We start from the raw sequence: 21,114 nt of genomic DNA, 5'->3' as shown, positions 1-21,114 counted from the left end.
AAAATGCATTGTTGTGATGTGCAGGTTACCTGGAGTTTTAAAATAGATAGGGAAAGTATATTGTCATTGCACATAGATTAAGAAGCCAGGTGAGGCCCTTTTTCTAGGCATGAACTTTTTTCTACTCAAACTGTAATATTTACTAATGTATGCAATCTAATTAATTAATCCAAAACCAGACTTATTTTTTTTCTGATAATTCTGGTGTGGCAAAGAAGGATTTAATTGCTGGGATTGTCTAAGAATTGATAATGCTGTTGAATCCAAATTGAATTGGTCATTCTTCACCAATTTGTTGTACTACAACAGTTGTAGACTATGGGTGAAACCAAGAATTTACTATTACTCTAATTGAAGTATAACTGTCTGATCAGAGAATTATGACTGCAGTTAAAATTACTATCTTCCTAAGTATCTTTCTTGTACTTGCTAGTCTCTTTTTTTCTCTGGTGTTACACTTAACCTTCCACTACCACCGTGTATACGATGGCCAATGACTTTCATCTAAGAAAGGGTTAGAGCCAGTTATCACCACCACAGTTGCTATGCCTGGAAAAGTATGATGGATCCACTTGCAGCTATTTTATGTATTTTCTAGCAGGATATACGCCTCATTCATTCTTCTGTGATTTCCATTTCTATCTTGTATCTTAATTTACTAGGTATTATCAATGAAGGTCACCTATTCATTGTTATGGAACAAATTGCTTACTTTGGATTTTAGTTCTCTGGTTACAAATGTATTACACATGTAGGTTTTAAACTTTGATTTTGGCAATTTAACTTGATTGATGAAAAGAAACTATGATTTACAGTTTAATTAGTTCTTCTATCTCTGGCTGTCTTTAGACCAATTGAGAAAGCTTTTGTGGAAGACTTCACTAGGATTTGATCTGTTATTAAAATGCCTTGAATCAATATTCTGATTACAGGAGTAGATTTCTTTCTGGGGAGTAAGGAGACATAACCTCCAGATACACTCTCCAGAGGCTGCAGTAATGCACTGGATGCAATGAGGCATTCTGTTCATGTAAGAATCATGGAGTAATAGAATCATCAAGGTTGGAAAAGACCTCCAAGATCGTCTAGTACAACCATCCCCTTACCACCATTATTACACACTAAACCATGTCCCTGAGTACTACATACAGTCTTTCCTTAACAACCCCAGGGACGATGACTCCACCACCTCCCTGGGTAACCTGTTCCATGCCTAACCACTCTTTCTGAGAAGAAATGTCTCCTCATTCCCAGCCTGAACCTACCTCCCCTGGCACAACTTGAGGCCATTCCCTCTAGTCCTATCACTAGTTATCTGCGAGAAGAGGCAGACCCCCATCTCCCCACACCTTCCTTTCAGGTAGTTGTAGAGAGCAATAAGGTCTCCCCTGAGCCTTCTCTTCTCCACACTAAACAACCCCAATGCCCTCAGCCGCTGCTCACAGGACTTGTGTTCCAGGCCCTTCACCAGCTTCGTAGCTCTTCTCTGGACACGCTCCAGGGCCTCGATGTCCTTCTTGTAGTGAGGGGCCCAGAGCTGAACACAGTACCTGAGGATGGCCTCACTAGAGCTGAGTATGGGGGGTGATCAGCTCCCTAGTCTTGCTGGTTATACCTGGTATATACCTATATTCCTGGAACAAGTCAGGATGCTGTTGGCCTTCTTGGCCACCTGGGCACACTGCTGGCTCATGTTCAGGTGAGCATCAGTCAGCATACCCAGATCCTTTTTCTCTGCACAGCTTTCCAGCCATTCTGTCCCAAGCCTGTAGCGCTGCATGGGGTTATTGTGGCCAAAGTGCAGGACCTGGCACTTAGCCATGTTGAACCTCATCCCACTGGCCCCTGCCCATTGATTCATCTTGTCCAGGTCCCTCTGCAGAAGCCTTCCTACCCTCTGGCAGATGGACACTTCCCCTCAACTTGGTGTCATCTGCAAACTTACTGAGGGTGCACTCAATTCCTTCAACCAAATCATCAATAAAGATATTAAAGATGGGCCCCAACACCGATCCCTGGGGAACAACACCGGTGACCCGGTCACCAGCTGGATTTCACTCTGTTCACCACCACTCTCTGGGCCTGGCTGTCCAGCCAGTTTTTAACCCAGCAAAGAGTGTGCCTGTCCAAGCCATGGGCTGCCAGCTTCTCCAGGAGAATACTGTGGGAGACCATGTCAAAGGCCTTGCTAAAGTCTAAGTAGCAGGCTCAGCAGGCTTTTCCTCATCCACCAGGTGGGTCATCCAGTCATAGAAGTAGATGAGGTTGGTCAGGCAGGACTTGCCCTTCATGAACCCATGCTGACTGGGTCTGATCCACCAATTGTTTTGCACATGCACATTAGATGACTGATTCTGTTCTTAGTAGTTTCCATGAAATTCACAATTAGCTTCAGGACCACAGTAATATGCTAAAATGTTAAAAAAATTTCAGAATATTGTTCGGATGGGAAATTGACTTTCTTGGCTTTCATGCGCAGAGGTTTTCTTCCATATTGTAATACCACAACATTGATCATAAGTATTAGCTCCTCTGTTTTTAAATAATAATAGCATGTTTATATTGGTACACAGCTGAAATATTTGAAATGTTAATTCTCATCTACTGATTATTATATTAATATCCCAGTAAATAATACCATAGTTAATTAAGTATCATTAACTATGATTTCACTAGAGTTCATTACAGAGATGACAGCAAAAAATACTTAGATGCCTGTCTGCTAAGCTATGTAAGCAATCCATAAGAAAACCCATTTGAGTATTTTTGGTGTTATTACTAGATCAACAAGATGATTATTACACTACTTGTTTGCTTACAATATAGAATTACAGAAAAATAAAACATTTGGCACTGAGTCGTTGTACAGCCACTGTGAAGGGCTGCTAATATTTCAAGTTATACAGTATGAAGGTATATATCTTTAGCTGAAAGACAATGTGTATTCTATCCGATACTTGCTATTTCTTCATCAGTGCCTGTAATTGATGACAAGAAGTCAATTCCTAATTCCTTATTTTGCAAGTCACTAAAGTTACTGGAATATAATTTAAAATTAAAACCTAATTTAATACAATCACAAACTGTACTTGAGTTAACTTGTCTGGAGTTCTAAACAGTTCATGAAATAGGAAATTATTCTGGTTTGTGGGTGTTTGTTTTGTTTTGTTTTGTTGTTGTTTGTTTGTTTGTTTGTTTGTACTAACATGTAGAGTGATGGAAAAATCCTTCACCAAAGCAAACATTTCCAAGCCATAAATAAAACAGGCATAATTCAGTAGGTGATGCTTTCTAGGCAAATGTAAATATGGTAAAGGTGAGTCTGTCACATCAGCTATTTGTTCAAAGAAAAGTTGATGTAAATACTGAGACATGATGGGGTGGCAGGAGCACAGATTTGTAGTAGTAAATAGATCAGAGTTTTGACATATACATAGAACCGAATAATAGATGCAGCTGGGAATAAATGATTTCCCATGTGTGCATGTGCTCTCTGACAACTAAGGGAGAGTGATAGTAAGATTTACTCATTCTCCAACATTGTCTTATTTATCTCCTTTATTCAAAGTGTCAGTGTCTTTGAAGAGACCGAAGTGTCTCTAAAAGCTAAGCTTAGTAGTATTATTGTCAATGTCTGTAATAAAATTGAGGACATTGCACTTAATTGGCAATGTCAATGCAAGGGCTTACTGAATTTAGAAATTACTGCTTTCTGTTTTCATTTGCCAGAAGTATACTTTTATTAACAACTTTATAACACAACTCCACGTGTTTTGTTTCTACCATTAAGTTTTTTTTGGAAATCATTGTAAAATGTTTGTAAGCAATAAAGTATAATAGATGGTACCTCAACCTATAGTACTTCACAGTCCTAGTCCAACTCATGCTGGTCTCGTTAATTTCCAGTGTGGGATCTGAACATTGGACACATGTTCAGATTCTTGAATCTAGATGGAATTCATGCAATGTCTCTAACTTTGTGTGGCATGCTCTTGGTGTAAATATTGTCTAGTTTGCACAACTTCTGGAAGTTCTGCAAGTGTTTTAGTAATTCTGATGAACTTTCTAATATTTCGTTCTAATAAACACTGAATTTCATAATTTTTCAGTGGATTTAGATTCTGTTTACTACCTTGTATCTCAAGCCCCAGTATATCACCAAGGTATTCTCATAAAGATCCAAAAGACTTCAGTTACATTGAGCTAATCTAATCCCTAGAGGATCTTTACATGCAACTGTTGAAGAAAATAAGGCATAGGAGGATTGTGACAACCTTTGTAACAAGAAAGAAATTACTATATGATTTATGTCAGATGATTTGAGAACATATCGCATGTTTGTACTACAAGTGCTGTGGAGAGGTAGGATAACTCCCTTATTTCAAATTGCCCTTTGTGTGTGTTTAAAGGATATAACATTGTATTTTTCTCTTTGCATAATTTCATGGTGAGAGTTTGTATTATTGTATGCACTGAAATTAAAATCTTTGAGTCGCTGCTTTCCAAAACATCATCTTATCCAGTTGGTATGGGATATGCTTTTTTGTTTGCAACTCAATTAGTTTGTATTTTGGTTAAGCTAAAAAGCTCTTTGGTAAATTGCAATTATTATTGCATGTAATAATAACACTTGTACCTGACTTTTAATTACCCTTTTGATTGTTGCTGAAGGTTTGCTAATCATCTCCAATAATAATGTGTTTTTAAAGAGTCAGTTGTAAGCATGGTTGTTAGAACAAAGACAAGTGTGTTTATCTTGGGATCTGACCTGTTGATCTACCCCAAAGGTTGCACTTGATCCAGTGATAAGGAGCAGTTATAAGCAGATGTAGGTGTTGTGATACAATCAGTCCTTACTTAGAGACTATGTATGATATACATACCTGAACAAGGTAAAAGGAAACAAGCATTTCCTTTTCCCTCTCCATCTACAGGAAGATTGTGACTTTTTTTTTGGTGAAACATTGGGCATTCTCTAGCATTTGCGTTGCTCCAAAGAACTGCTTCTTAAAACTTCTGCAAGTAACATATGTGACATCTTGCTTACATCCTTCGGACGATCTATTTCCTCTAGCCATAACTATTTTTACTGACAGCAGTGGCTTTGCATTTCATTCATTTTCTTACTTTGCATTTCATTCATTTTCTTACTGTGCTGTAGTAGAGTATTTCTTTGGGGATGGGAGTGGGGAGAGAGTGGATTTACAGTGCTCACTCCTTTCACAAACATTAGGGTGAAATGTTTTTCACCCTGAGCTTCCGCCATTCCTAAATGCTGCATATCACTGTTCATAATCTAAATAGTGTGACTCTAAGGCACATGCAACATCAACTCTGCTAGCAGTTACCTTGTTCATCACAAGGTAAGCAATATCACAGTAATACCTTGGCTTGATTAAACAGGTGAATCAGTACCTGCATGGTTGCTGAACACATACATAGGCTATTGCAATGCAAACATGAACTGATGTTAGATTTCCAAAAGAAATATTAAAAAATTAACTGCCCACATGAGCATTGTCTCTAAAAAAGCTGTTTATGTTTGTTTTCAGTAGACTGCAAGGCATTTATTTTAGGTTAACTTCAAGTTTCATGCAGCTGATAAAAAAGCTTTTGAAATACTCCATTGTTAACTAACTAAATAAACTAATTAACTAACTAAATCTCCATTGTTAACCAACTAATTAATTAATCTTGTGTAAGTTTCCATAATTGAAAAAACAGAACAACAAACAGTAAATTTTCATTACCTTTTCTATATTGTGGTAAGAAACTAATTCTTACTTAGTTAACTGAAAAAAAAAATACATCTAATTCTTGGACAAGTGTATTAATCACCTGCTGACTGTATAAAAGAGTGAATACTGCTTCCTGCTTTTCTTGTATTCTTGGATAAAAGCAGCTGAATTTTTTTGCTGAACTTGTTCATTGCATGTTTTCATATAATTTTGTAGTCCATATGATTATAATAAACAAATTGGAGACTTATGAAGAGATTGGGCACCTCTCATCTTTTTTTTTTTTTTTGAATCATACTACTGTTAAAATGTAATTACTTGGAAAGACTGCATCTTAGCATAAGCAAATACAAGTTAATGGGAAACTCAGAAATTCTAAATAGTATTGTAAGTTGATTACAAGCAATACTACAGAATTTTATGTTTAAGCTAGAAAATTAATGGTTAAGTAAACTTAGTTTAAGTTTTTTACCTTTTGACTTTTCTGTTGTCATGCTTGCCAAGGTACCAGGAGTTGGACTTGATGATTCTTATGGGTACCTTCCAACTCAGGATATGCTATGATTCTATGATTCTGTACAAATCTTAGCAGTTGGGAAAAAAAGATAAAAATTTCAGGCAGACTTTTCCAGAATAAGGAGTTTGGCTTTGAACCAATGAGTGCTACAGAATTAACAATTTTCAGATATAGAGATGATCCAACTGTACACAGAAGCAAGTACATATTCAATAACTATAAATAGATTATATAGATTATATAGATTATATAGATTATAATAGATTATAATGATTCAAGATGAGTGGTTAAATATGTGAAACATATGATAAAAGGTTGCAGTAGCTGAATAGTTTTTTTGTGGTAAACTGGTTAATGAGGCATATGTTTCATAGTTAGATGTGATTTAAAAATTTTACTACTGCACACCTTTAACTTTGTGACCTTTTTACACCTTCTGGTTTGGTTTTATTTCTTAAATGCAGTTTTTCATCTTAATATGGGTTCATGTAAAATTTTAAATTTACCCTGTAAAAATAACTGCACGCACTAAAATACCAGTGAGCTCAGAATTTCAAGCTTCAACATAGGACTATGAAAAATTTAAAATTCGTAGTTAACATAAGAAGCCCGAATGTTGGATTTTCTTGGCTGACATTTGTATGATGTGTTCACAATTTTGCAACATGCACAGTATGAAAAGTGTGTAAGATTACTAAAATTCAAAATCTTATGGTAGAATTAAATAAAAAAAAAAAGAATGGAGCTTGATAAATTGCTTTACAGTTTATTAATAATTGTATGAGCTCTTTCTGTTTCCTCAATTTTGGTCATACTTCCCTTCTCTGCTCCTCTTCAGGTAAGACTAACAAACTTGTCCATAAGATTTGTTGAATACTTGGTTTAATGTTGTCACTGAATTAGTTATTTAGTTCTTCGACGTGATGAAATGTTATTCTCTGAGGAGGCAGGGATTTTTTGCCCACCATATTTAATTTGGTTATATCTATTGCACACACATTTCTACAAATACAACGTTTCCCTCAGCTAAATGAACAATACAAATAATTTCTTTTCCTTTTGTTTTCTTTTCTTGAAGCCGATCTACAACTTATCCATACACAGAAACCCAGATGTACAGCCAAAACACTGGGGGAAATTATTTTGATACTCAAGGAAGTTCTGCACAGGTGACAACAGTGGTCTCCTCTCATAGCATGGTGGGCACTGGAGGGATTCAGATGGGTGTCACAGGAGGACAACTCATTAGCAGCTCAGGAGGGACCTATCTGATTGGCAATTCAATGGAAAATTCTGGTCATTCAGTGACTCATACAACGCGGACTTCCCCAGCTACAGTAAGTATTTCAGACTGATGTGAAATCTCTGGGACTAGTTTCTTAGTCACTAAGATGTTCTTTCAGGCTGATATAATGTTTATGATAGAAGATACAGCAATATTATGCTAGCAGAGTAAGTACTATACAGTACTTTCTTTGTAATATAAGAAATAAATACATGTATAAACAAGATACAGGAGTGAAACCTAAACACAGAGACCTTTCCCTTGATGGGTTGCAAATATTTACATCTTCAAGGTTAAATTTTTTCATGCAAGTAATACATGTGAAAACTTTGGGAATGCTCACAAAGTAGTATGTCTGAGATGAATATTGTAGGGGAATTCAACCAGCCCCACTTAACACTTTTTTTTTTAAAAAAAAGGAAAAGCAATCTTGTTGATTATAATTATGTTAAAATATGTAAATATTATGTAAATGTAATATAATGTAACTTATAAGTAACTTCCCTGCATTTGTAGTTTTGTTTGTTTGTTTGTTTCTCAATATTAGTGTATGTCTGGTAGCTTATTTCAAAATATTTGCATTTGTTTGTTCAGAATACTACTTTGTTTTTACTCATCCATGACATTTCCTAAACGTGTGTTGTGGAAAAAAAGCTCATTGTGGAAGTGTCTTACAATGCTATGGGAAGGTGCACGCTGTTATAATTGTGATAGATACTATTGTGGACACTTAAACATAGACACAGACCTTTTCCTTAAGAGCTTTCTCAGTTAGTCCTTATTCCTATTAAGAAAATGGCCATCAGGAATACTTTTACCTAATTCCTTCAGGGTATTTTGATGTGGTTGCAGAGATTTGGAAGTAATGGGGAACAGAACTGGGAGATACAGAGTAAGAAGATTTGAATAATGTCCCAATGGAGATAACACATGATTAATAATACTGATTTATCAGTAGTTTAATGGACTATGAAATGAAGGGACTTTATTTTTAAGAACTACTGTAACAAGTAAAAATCTAATATTCTTATTTTTATTTTATCCAAGTTTTATTTGGAATAACGATGAACATTTACTACAGCATTGGGTAATTTATATGATCCAATAAAGTATCTTAATTCCTAGCAGTTGGTATAGATAAATACACAGGTTTTGTACAATCTGTAAACTTACTATTTCATATAAACTTTGAGAATGCTTTAACTGTGTAGTATTATTTTCTGAGAGTAAAATTTATGAAGACTCATAATGAGTGAAGAGCATACTTATCAATAATGTAGCAAGAGCCTTCAGCTGGCAACAGATAATTTTGTATTTATTTTCTGTGACTAAATGAAAAACAGTGTTTTCGAACACTTGCCTGCACTTTACATGATTTTAATAGAAAAAAGTATTTCTGAATAGAGCAACATTCCTGTTTCAGATTTATTTAATTTAATCAATACTTTTTTTTTTTTTTCTTTTAAAAGGTTCATTTGGCTTATTTGAAAGATATGTCATGCAACTTTCTTGTAGAAAGTGGCTTTATGATTACCAAGCATAGGTAGAACAAGAATATCTTTCTGTAGTCAGAAGTAAGGAAGTGGGTCTCTAGACCGAGTAAAATTGGAAAAGTGGTGTTACTTTAAATATGTAAATACTGGTGATATTCCAAAGTATCTGTAGTTTATTTAAATTTTTGCACATTTGAATACAAATATTGCCTCTTTTAGAAATCATGCTAGTCTTCTCCTTCAAGTAAGTTCAGACAAGAATAGGTGCAGTTTTGTGGTTTACATACCACATTGCAAGTTTAGTTTTCTATTGTGACAACAGAATAAAGACATGAAATGTTTATCTGAATGTGAAATCAAGTGAGGTATAAATGTGTCCAGTAAACACAAATGAAGAGTAGTAAACTTAATTTTACGTTGGACATGCTAGAATCACTTGAATGATATCAAAACTCTGTTCTTCATTTTAAAGACTAAAAACTGGATTTTGTTGCTGAATTGAAGTCAGATTTGCCAAATTTAACAAAATCTGATGTTCGTTCTATCAACAACACTTTGTCTTCATGTATCAAAAATCAGCCTCTTTTAGTTGCTCTAAATAACCTTTACAGATCAATATTAATTATTCTGTTAAGAATATTAAAAATGCCCATATTTAAATCACAATGATTTAATTGTATTTTTTACACTAAAACAATATCTTCTGTTTTCTTTTTAAGGTACTGTTTATTTTGTATACTATAGTTCTGTAAGTAAGATGTAGTGGATTTCTTTCTAATTAAGTGGGACACTTTAGATTTTATCATTTTAGGCTCTTCATATGTATTGTTCAGCTGAATTATTGAAGAGTCAGCTGAAACATTAAAGGTTCGACTAAAACTGTAAAGTTAAAACACAAAATCTGTTTAAATTTTACTAGAAGACTTAATTAAACTATGCAAAATAGAGCAATGTAATGTTTTATCTGGATTATACCTTAGAGACCTAGAGCTCGTTTCACTTGTGATCCTCATTTGATCTTCATCATCATCATATTTTTCATTCTTGCATAGAAAAGATATTGGAGAAATCAAAATAACATGTATGCAAACTGATTTGCTATTATAAATTTCAGCAAATATTTCCAAACATTGAATAAATTTGAAGAATAGGAAAAGGATATAGCAATGAATGAGAAGTTACTTATTGCCACATGTAAACAAACCAAACATTGTTTATTTTTGCCATAGTTTTGTTTACATACAAAGTCCTTTTTGTACACTACTACATATACATTATTTCTTTTATGCAGTATTCAATAAAATAGACTCATAGATTTTTTTTTAGTTTAAGTCTGTCTTCACTTTATTTTGTTGTGGCTGAGTTCAGTTTGGGGTTTAATAAAGGGTGAATATTTGTTCATAACTTGATTCATATTAATTTCTCTAAAGCATTTATACAAGAAAGATCTCCTGCACAAGCTATAAGAGGTGATAACAGTGTTTTTATAGCCAAAATATTAAGATTTGTGCACTTCCTTAACTGTTACAGCATAAATACTGTAGTGGCTTATGTTAGAGTTCATAAAGACAATTTTTTTTAGCATTTTCTTCTGTCATTTCACTTCCATTGATTTCACTGTTTCTTCCCATGATATCCTGTGCTCACCTATTAAATTATTTCTCCACTTATTAAAAATGTATGTATATTTTTAATACAGTATAGAGGCGTTCCGATCCTAATACCTATATCAAATATTAGGGAGATAAACAGCTTTGTAAATTGACCATTTTGATGTCAGTATATGTGGATAGGTCAAAAATAGATTGTGAATGCATTGAACAAGAAGTGATTCACCCTAGCTGGTTGACCATTTGAAATGAGTTTACATGTTTCAATTTGTTTGAAAGGTCTTGACTAATTGGTAGTTATCCTTAAAGACGGGGCAGCTAGAGTTAAAAGTCTAACTTGAAAATTGAATTGCCAGATTAATAATGAAACTTAAATCACCTACAAGTGTCTAAGAGCTAATCTCGTGATAAAATACATATATATATGTATATATATATAAAATGATCGGATCAGCAAATGTCATAATACTATGAGTTTAAAAAAATACAGTTTTTAATAGTAAAGGTGTTGCTATGCTTGTCAGCCAGTGAGAGGCTTTCCTCCTCCCCCCCTCAACTTTAGTCTTTTGTTGTTTTTTTTTTTTTTTTTTTCTAACAACCTTTAGGATTGTGCTGCAGATACAGTTGCCATTCATCAGTCATCACCAACTATAGGAAGTCTCCACTGATGCTGTTTCAGAAATGTAGACACTTTCAGTGCAGATCTAAATATGCATTAAAATAAAACCAAAATTAATATGGACATGTATCACCACAAATTATTATTTCTGGTAGCGAGTAGTCTGGTAGCAGTAGAGTATGCTCCTATCCTTAAATAAGGGATGATACCTATCCAAAACGTGTCATGTAATTAATGAAAGAGAATAATAGATGATGTAAGGAAGCCTAGTGTAGACATCATATCCTGATTATAATAGCTCTACTGAAATTATATTATTGTTTTAAGAAAAAAAGCAATAAATGTTAAAATGTTTCATCTAAGCTGAAGCAGTTATCATTTGGAAAATAGTTGGAGATTAGGTTTTATTCATCAATCTCTTTCCCAGTAGAGGAACACTTTCCATGTCCATTCTTCAATTTTTCTGATAATTTGTGGCATAATTGTTATTCTTCTGTCTGTCTTAACAAAAAACAAACTATTTCTGATAAAATAGAAGATGCATAGATTTTTATGCTGCGAAGGAATATTAGATCGTCTGGTCTGATCTGTTACATTGGCAAGATACTTCCTTATGTCTTCTTCAACTGAGCACATTAACATGCCTTTTTTGGAAAAGAAAAAACATCCATTTTCAGATAGAAAACAAATAATATTTTTTTTTCTTTTAAATGAGTCATAACAATGGTTAATCACTACCATTGATTAAAAAAAATAAAAAAATAAAAAAATATGTGGTGTGAATTAACTAAGATAATAATTGGAGGATCTGTGGATCCTGTGCCTTTATAAGCCCCCTGCTTTAGTTTCTCCTTCAGAACTCTGGAGCATCATGGCTTCTCCTCTATTCAGAACAGTAGATAGTTTTCAATGTTGCATCATGGCCATAATAATTTTTCTTGTTCTGCCCATGTGAGTCCCTTGCTGCAATGTATGTCTTCAGTTGACGCTGTGCCCGTTCCACAAGATAAGGAATACGGGGAAAAGGGAGAATGACCCAACTAAGGTCAGACATACCTACCCTGTCCTGCATCTCACTTCTTCACCTTCATATTCTCCTTGTTCCTCTTCTGAATTAAGTCTGGCTTAAGCTTCCATTTGTTGGCTTTGGCTTCAACTTTTGTTCGTTGGCTTTTGGTCTGTTTTCTAAGTAAAAAGCCTTGTAGCAAGTTTTTCTCATAGTTTGTTTCCACTTTGGGCAATCAAATATTTATTCTGGTATTTTTATAAAAAAAATGAAGATGGAGTATTCTTGGAAACAAGATATATTCCAGTGTAGCATTCCAATTATTGATAAAAGTCATTGCATGACACACAATGATTTTGTGATACTGAGATATTCAAAATGGGTGTGTCAGAATCCATGAGAAAATTTTCCATTATTTCCTTTTATTTGAAAATGCACTAGCTGGATGCAAGATGACATTCCACTAATATTCTTTTAACAGTCATTACCAGTGGTGTGAAGGTATCACCTTTCTGGAGAACTGGATCTTTCTGATTCTGACTAAATACCTTTTTTTGTTCTAAAACAACCAATCTCCCTCTTTGCCTTGACATACATGCTTTCAGGTTTGGTTTTAACAATAATCAGAACTCAGCTTTCCTTTTGGCTTTTCACTTTTGATTTTCTTATTTGAGTAACTCCTAAAAATGTGTATGACTTTTCCATGTTTTTCAGAGTTAAGTAGAATGTGCATTCTCTGAAGTTCTCACCTAAGCCTGATTTTTATTTTTTTTTCTGGAAAGTATTTGTATCATATATTGGAGATATTACCAGAGAGAAAACCAGTTTAGAATCTATTTGAAGCTGTAGATAATAGTTATTACACGTAGAAAGAACTGGATGACCCTGGAGAGAGAGAGTGGAATTGGTCTCATTGTTTGAGAACCACCATCATGGAAGAGAAACATGGAAAACAGTTTTTCAGTTGTAAATTCAGGAAGGAGAAAGTCATCTGACCTAAACATTTTGGATTTTTATCAACCTATGGCTGTTACACATACTTTTCCAGTTTAATCGCAAAATGTCAGGCTTTAAACTTCATCTGATTGTCTTCAATCTATATGTCTTCACTTCCTCAGAACAGATATGTGCTAATTAGCTGAATCATGAAAAAGTACTGCTTCTTCTGTCGTTGGTTCTTAGGAAAGCAGGTGGTTTTTTTTGCTTGTTTGTTTGTTTGTGGGTGTTTTCTTTTCTTTTTTCTTTTTTTTTTTTTTTTTTTTTGTAAGTGGATTTGGGATAGTTATTTGCTATGTCTATTTTATACACATCTGAAATTATAATGCATATTATGTTTATCTAGTAATAAGTTAATGAACACTAATGCATAAACTAACAAGAAGAGTTAATAACTTCCAAATCAGTCATTCACATAATGACTGAACATTGCAGGTTTATGGATGCATGTACTGGGATCAGACTATTGTATTTGTTAACACCAGGGAAATACCCTTAATCAATAATAGCTGTGTCAGAATATAAGGTAATATTTTAGATGGCAAACAAAGTAAACTGAGGGTGAAGTCCAAAATGATAGTTTTCATGGCTACCATGCTTTAATTTAGTTCACCCTCAATATTTATGTTACTGTAAAAACTGATTATCATGCAATATTTAGCATAGTTCAGTAGAATTTGCAGTGATAATGATAGTGTACATTTCAGTTATCAGTCAGAACATTTTAATAAAAAATATTTTGGTCTTTTTAAGAGAAAAGTAGAAGAAATGTATGACTGATCAAAATAAATGAATATACACTCAAATAAATGAATGTAATTTTTTTTTTGTCTTTTAGCATTTTAGATACAAATAATGTTAGTTTTGCGTGGAATCTCTCAGTGCATATTGCTAGAAATGCAAGGATATCAGTCTTCTATGTATGCAGTACATAATGTAAATGTTAAAATTATTTTCATATTCTTTCTGCGAAATATCGTAATTTAAAAAAAAACCTACATTACGTATGTAATTGATGTCCGTATGTGCTTATGTGCTGTTTTGAATAGAAATTAAATTACAAATAAATTAGTGTCTGAAAAATCTGTCTTCAGATTAAACTTATTTTATGCTAAAAACGTTGAAGAGGTGAGTGTTTAGCTTACTTAGGAAGAAGGTTTCTGTTATTAAAGAGAGAGAGATCTTTACAAAATTTAACAAACTTAACTTTACAGAAATTTAGACTAGAAATAATGAACAAAATAATTGGTAGTAAGGACAATTTCTGTTGAGAAGGTTGTGATGATTACTCAGTTTAAATACAAATCTGATATCTTTCTGTGCTTGAGTTAAGTAACATGGGTTAGTGTTGGCCAACAATGGTGAGTTTGCATTATGCAGAAAAAGTGGACTAGATGATCCTAACAAAGTGAAAATCTTGTTTTAAAATCTGTGGATTTGTAAACATAGATTTATTGTCCTCAATGGTACTAATGGTGAAAGCTACTTTAAAAAGAAACCCAAGCCACAACATTCCCCCAAATGACAACAAAGAAAGTTCTTCTTTATTTGGCTAATTGCATAGCGCCACAAACCATTGAAGAAATATGGCAGTGAGGAATCAATGTGATCTGTAATGCCTCTTTTCTTTATAAGTGTAATTTTTACTACTTTTTAACATATTGGTTCTGTAAACAAATGGGACACGTTGCAACAACAAAATGAGAGTAATGCAGTGGAACGAGCAGTACAAAGAAATGAGAAAGAGGACATGTAACTTTAGTGTTGTAGTATTGCTGCAGACTAAGCACTGTTGAACAAATAACCTGTGTTTCAGAATTAGGATTTTTATGTGTATGCATTCTTTGTTGTTTGGTGGTAGAAGGGAAATTCTACAGCTGTAGTATATAGTGAGTTGATCTTACCATGATGATGTGCTAAACTTGTATTTATCATATTGCATGCTTTTAAAATTTGAACATTTCTATGTGATTGAGTACTTTAACCTCCTAGTATTCTCCATTGAAACAAGAATAAATCAGAATATTAAATTATTTCCTTGCCAGAGTATATTTTCTTACACAATAATAACATATTCTCAAGGCACTTCTATAAAAGTTTTATATATTTAATATTAAGTAGTTATAGGAAAGAAACAATAAATGATTTCTTATAATTAGTACAATGAAAATATTGGTCAGTCATTCTCTTAAGAAGAAGGGAGAAGCTAATTTTATATGTACAGTAAATTGGAATATCAAAGTATTTTTCAGTTTCTGGTATATGGAGAATTAATTAATCTTATACTGATATGACTAAAATCTTTGGATAGTACTGTGATTTTTGAAGTAGGATAGGAAGGGCTCATGAAAAAAGTACAGGGAGAATGACAAGTGGTTTTAAAAATATAGGTGGCATTTTCGTTGCTTTTGTTTTGGCCATTTAATGTAGCTATTTAATTATATGCCTTTTATTGCACATCCTATTGTCTCTGTCATTTTCGATGTTGGTTTTGCTCGGTTAAATTACAGTTAGGTTCCAATTTTATTCTTTAATGCTGTTGTTATGGAACATCAAAAGATCCGCTGATATTCAAAGACAAAAGAAGAGGAATGGATGTGAGAGTGTTTATACATTTGCATTTGGAGAATAACTACTGTATATTTAATTAGCGGTGTGATGTTCTTTTCCCTTTAAAAGACAAAATTATTGTGAACAAAGCTTTTTTTCCTAAGGCTAGATCCTGTAGTCTGTGTAACTCCTGAGTTTCCATTTGCTTTGACAGCTGGGAATATTCAAAATGTGCTGCTGCAGTAGTCAGTTACAGTGATATCCTGTCCCATTGAAGCTAATGACAGAAAACCAGTTGAATTACTTGGGGTTGATGAGATGTGCTTGTTACTGCAAAAAGTACAAGTTTTGTTTCAAATTCAGTTGATTTTTTTCAAGCTGTACACTGTTCTTTCTGATTTGGAAGGAAAAACATATGGAAACCTTTCTTAAAATTCTGCTTAGGTTTTGTTTGGTTTTGTTTTGTTTTGTTTTATTAGTGATATCTTTGTTCAGTCAGTCATTGTTGCTTTATTGTTGTTTTGTTTTGCTTTTTTTTTTTTTTTTTTTTTTAAATATGTTTCAAATAATTTCCTGAGCAGGAAGGAAAGTAAAATGGGTTTAGTCTGTGATCCTATGATATATATGCAAACAACATGCCTTTTTGACCTCATTGGGGAAGTTTGCGTTCAATGGGACCCTGGAATGAGGCCTTTTAGAATGTATGTCCTAGCCAGGAAAAAAAGGAGGCATTTCTGTTGGTCTGTAAGCAACCTGTCAAAACTTCTCTGATCAGGCTTTTTTACTATCTTGTCTTGAGTCCTTTTTTTAATGACATCTATTATCAGATTGAAATGGCGATTGAGACACTGCAAAAGTCTGATGGTCTGTCCACTCACAGAAGCTCTCTTCTCAACAGCCATGTAAGTTGTCTCTTCTTCACATACACTCTCTCTTGCTTGTTCTGCATGCTTAGCCTGCCTCTAAATGTTTTATTTTATTACTACTTTGCAGTCTTAATCTTCCCATTTTATTTGCTTGTAACCTTATACTACATCTCCCATGGCTTTATTTTGTCAGGTTAAATGTCTTTGTGGTATATAGCACTGTATTATCTGTTTTGAAGGCTCTAAACCTGCATTAACACAAATTAACAAATTTGTTTTGCAGATTATAGTGTAAAAGTCAACGTAATGTTCAAATGATCCTTCATTAGCTAGCTTTTCAAGAAAGTTGCCTACCAAGAACAATCTGTGTGCTCTGCATTAATTTGGGGGCATGTGAAGGATGAAGAGGCAAACAGCACGACTAAATATCTTCTGATTATTTTTAGATTTTTCTTCATTTATTCTAACTAGACAATTTACCATGAAATGATTTAGGAATTCCAAAGATCCATATCATGACATGGAAAAAAAATGAAAGCAGTGTGTTAGACTGAAGTACACTTAACTGTCTTTCTCTTTATTCATACTTTGAAAATCTTAACAGTTAAGAATTTTCCACATAGGAAGCTAGAAGATATATGTGTAAAAAAAACAAATATAGTGATAAAACCATTAAATGTAACTTTGACATGAAAGGAAAAAGGACCGAAGTTAGTTTAAAACTTAGTGTATAAAAATAATATTACTTTGTTAGTTCCTAGTCTTTCTTGAAATGCTTTTTTTCTGTCAGTATTTTTATTTTTGTATTTGATATTTTTTCCATGTTGATTGGTTCATATTCATCTTGCCTCTTTTCTTACTTCTCAGCCTAACTTATGTAGGTTATTCAAATTTTTTTATTGCTTTACTGTAGAAATTTAAATTTGGTCTGTGGTCTTAATTTAAAAATGTGGTTATAGAGCCTGTCACTCAAAAATCAAATTAAAAATGTACATGTAAGTAGGATTTAGTTCAGGATATTTTTTTTAATGGGTCTGGTAATTTTGTGATGAAAGCTAGAATTGTTTTGTTGCTTTGTGCTTAAGTTTTTGTGTGTTTTTGTTCTTGTTTAATTGGTTGGCTGGTTGGGTTTTTTAGTTTGTTTAGAAAATGACAGAAGTTAATGAGGAAAATCATACTACACAGTTATGAAACAGAAGGACTTTTAGATTTTAATCTTCTAGATTTTACTTCTTTTGTAAGCATCTTTGATTTTATAAAAGAATTGCTTTGAAGATAGGACAACCAAAAATATTAAAATTATTTAAATATCATTGTTAAGAGACCATAACGTTTTTTGCCAAAATCTCAGAAGGTTGTGTTAGCACTTGAATTTATCCACTAGCTGATAAGTTTATGTTTAATCCCATTACAAAGTCCAGAATTTGTTACAAAACTGAGACTAATTATAAAATAAGGTCCTGTAAACCCTTCCCCTCTACTGTAATCCACTAGTTCCCAGTTCTCTGGACTATTTACTATTTAATATCACTATTAATTTTATGTGCATCCAACTGTTACAGAAGTGTCATCATGCTATTCCTTTCTTGACTCAAGTTTTTTTCAAAATTATTCTGATGGGAATGTTATCTTTGATTCCGTGGAGTGGAAAAAAACAACAGCCCCTGTATGTATTTTTTTGGCAATCAATTTTTCCTTAGCCTCAGTCATTTTAAAAGAAGTTAATACAATCTAGATGAGACTTATTTGCCACTTTACCTATTTTAAAGCAATGCTTATTGTCTTTAAACTCAAGTAAAGGCAATATGGATGGAATTTAAGTACAGGTTTGATGTTTGTGTCTTTAAGCTCTTCTTAATTTTGTCATCTACTGCTGGTTGGCATTTATTAAAAGAAATGGCTTTAATAGGTTTTAAAATAGAATTCTAAATTGTACATTTAATTAGTAGTAACTTTCACTTTGCAGGTGATGTATTAATTTGTGGGAAATACAAAGTCTTTGGGTTTTCACGTTGTGATATCTGTATTAGTTTTTTCTGGGATTTTTTGACTGAATTAATGTGTGCTTACTGTAGGGAATTTGTCATTTCCTCTTCTTTTCTCTCCTGATTTATTTCTGCATGAGTCTGACTTATTAAATTAATTGATAGTTTAATGTTTTATGAATGTTACAGCTCAATCAGAGTCAGAATCAATTTAGCAGATCTGACTGTAAATATTTCATACTTATACCAATTTTACCCATACAGTATGGTCAACACGATGAATTAAAAAACTAGAATTCAAACATGAAAAGTTCAGTTTTAGAATTATGTTTCTTCTTGTGAGGAAAAAAAAATAAATCTTAAAAGCTACTTAGCAGCAAATTTATAATATTTGTAAACAATTCTCTTTTTAAAATCATATATTAACTGCACTTTTCCTTCCAGGTTATAATCTAATAAATGATTCCAAACCTTTGCTACTGAAGTAACTCCTGGAGCAAAAATTCTTACATTGTACATATCTTTGTGTGGGAGCTGGGGGGTAGGAGTAGGAGGTGTTTGTTTTTGTTCTTGTTTTTGTGTTGGTGGTGGTGGTTTTGGCAGCCAAGATACAGTTGAATAACATATGTTAGAAAATGATATTGTTAATGAAGTGCACTTAAAGTGAATCCTAATAGGTTATAAGCCATCTGGAAGAAAATGTCTTTAATACTACATAGAGAACTCAATTGGAAAGAAATATGCATATTTTTTTGTCCTACAATTTTTTCCCTTTGGGGAAAACCAAAGTAAAATAAAATAAGAGTACTTCACATTTCTTATCTGTTCTGATTTAATTATAGATTTAATAATATATGACATGTTATATAATACATATTTATAATTAATATATATTTAAATTAATATAAATGTACTCATAGATTTAAAACAAAGATTAAATGCAAAGTTAAAATATAATTACCGTTGTTTCTAAGCTCAGATAGGCTTATGTCAGGTCATTAGTAAAATTAACAGCTCAATACACATTGAGGCAAGAGTTTATTTTAACAATTAAATTTTTTCTTCAGTTTTAATATTTTGGTTTAAATAGTTAGGAAAAAAAAGGGAAATAAAATCCAAACAGAAAACAAAATTTTCAAATCATTCAAGGTAAATCTAAAGAAGGATTCCAGAGAACTGAAACCATAGCAAGTACTGGAGAAAGAAGGGGAAAATATTAATATGCCAGAAAACTGAAACAGTGAAACTTAAGAATGTCTTCAACCTCTTTCAACCTATTTCTAATTTCCTTTCTTGTTGTCCTTTATCGTTAAATCAAGATGTATTTAATTGTCATTTTTAACTTTTTTTTTTTTTTTAATCTATTTTGCACATTATTGGCAGCTAGAGGTGTTTTATGTTTGTTTGCTGTCTGTAAAGTCCAGTGATGTTAAAGTCTTTTCTTTCATGTTGCCAAAATTACCCACCATTGTTATAAGAAAATATTCATGTTTTTCCAAGAACCTCATTCTGTTCCTCCTGGAAGTGAAAGTTAAGCAGACTACAACTGAGGAGTATTGTACCCCTTACTACTTTCAATGTTATTATCTAAATTGCTCTTTGGTTTATATGCAATAGCATTTTTCTTTTTGAATCCAAGAGCAAAAAAAAAATATAAATCCTATTCAGTTAAGTATTCTAAAGTCTTTTTATTAGCAGGGAAAGAAAAACACGTTTTCTAATGCATCAGCTAACTATTGTTAATCCAGTGAGTTTATTTGTGCAATTTATGTGAATTACATTCTTGATGATTGTATTTCTGTGAAGTATTAACAGTTTGTCTCCAAACCGTAGTTGCTGTGTGGTACTGAACCAAAAGTATTTTACGAAATAGACATTTACTTGAGATCACAAGTGCAATGAGTTCCACTATTTCTTGGTAATTCTGGAGATCCTAAAGGATTGTGATGTAGCTAGCAGTTCTGGGATCCCTGTATAGAAATGAAGTTATTATTCAATAGACTTGAAGAGTGACTTCAAAACTGTCATAAGTTAATGTTGTATGATTAAGATAATAATAAAGTAGTAATAATAAAGTTTTAGTGAATTAATAATGAATTTACCTTTTTTTTTTTCCCACCTGTTTTATATGTCATATAGCTTCAGTGGCTTTTGGACAATTACGAAACTGCAGAAGGAGTGAGCCTCCCAAGAAGTACCCTTTACAACCATTACTTACGACATTGTCAGGAGCACAAGTTGGATCCAGTCAATGCTGCCTCCTTTGGAAAACTCATACGGTCAATCTTCATGGGATTACGGACACGAAGACTTGGAACTAGGTTTGTGTTAATGGAATTCTGAACTATAATAGAAAATGCAAGCAATAACTGTGAGTAACAAACTTGTCTGCTATTCAAGAAACAAACAAAGAGTTTAAACATTACAGTGGTTTTCAGTATGTCAGGTC

The 21,114-nt window shown here is 33.1% G+C and overlaps 1 protein-coding gene across 1 annotated transcript in view; it reads left to right on the top strand.

The window, feature by feature from the left end:
• The window catches only part of RFX3 (regulatory factor X3), a 122,864-nt gene that overhangs the window by 75,743 nt on the left and 26,007 nt on the right, over positions 1 to 21,114 (top strand). The window contains exons 4-6 of the mRNA XM_084304730.1: positions 7,334 to 7,592; positions 16,642 to 16,716; positions 20,805 to 20,986. Coding sequence (XP_084160856.1) covers positions 7,334 to 7,592; positions 16,642 to 16,716; positions 20,805 to 20,986 — 516 coding nt within the window. The remainder of the gene's footprint in view (positions 1 to 7,333; positions 7,593 to 16,641; positions 16,717 to 20,804; positions 20,987 to 21,114) is intronic.

The sequence above is a fragment of the Netta rufina genome (genome assembly GCF_964035555.1).
Source record: "Netta rufina genome assembly, chromosome: Z".
NCBI lineage: Eukaryota > Metazoa > Chordata > Aves > Anseriformes > Anatidae > Netta > Netta rufina.
The sequence above is the reverse complement of the archived record's forward strand: the minus strand, read 5'-3'. Positions and strand labels throughout refer to the sequence as shown.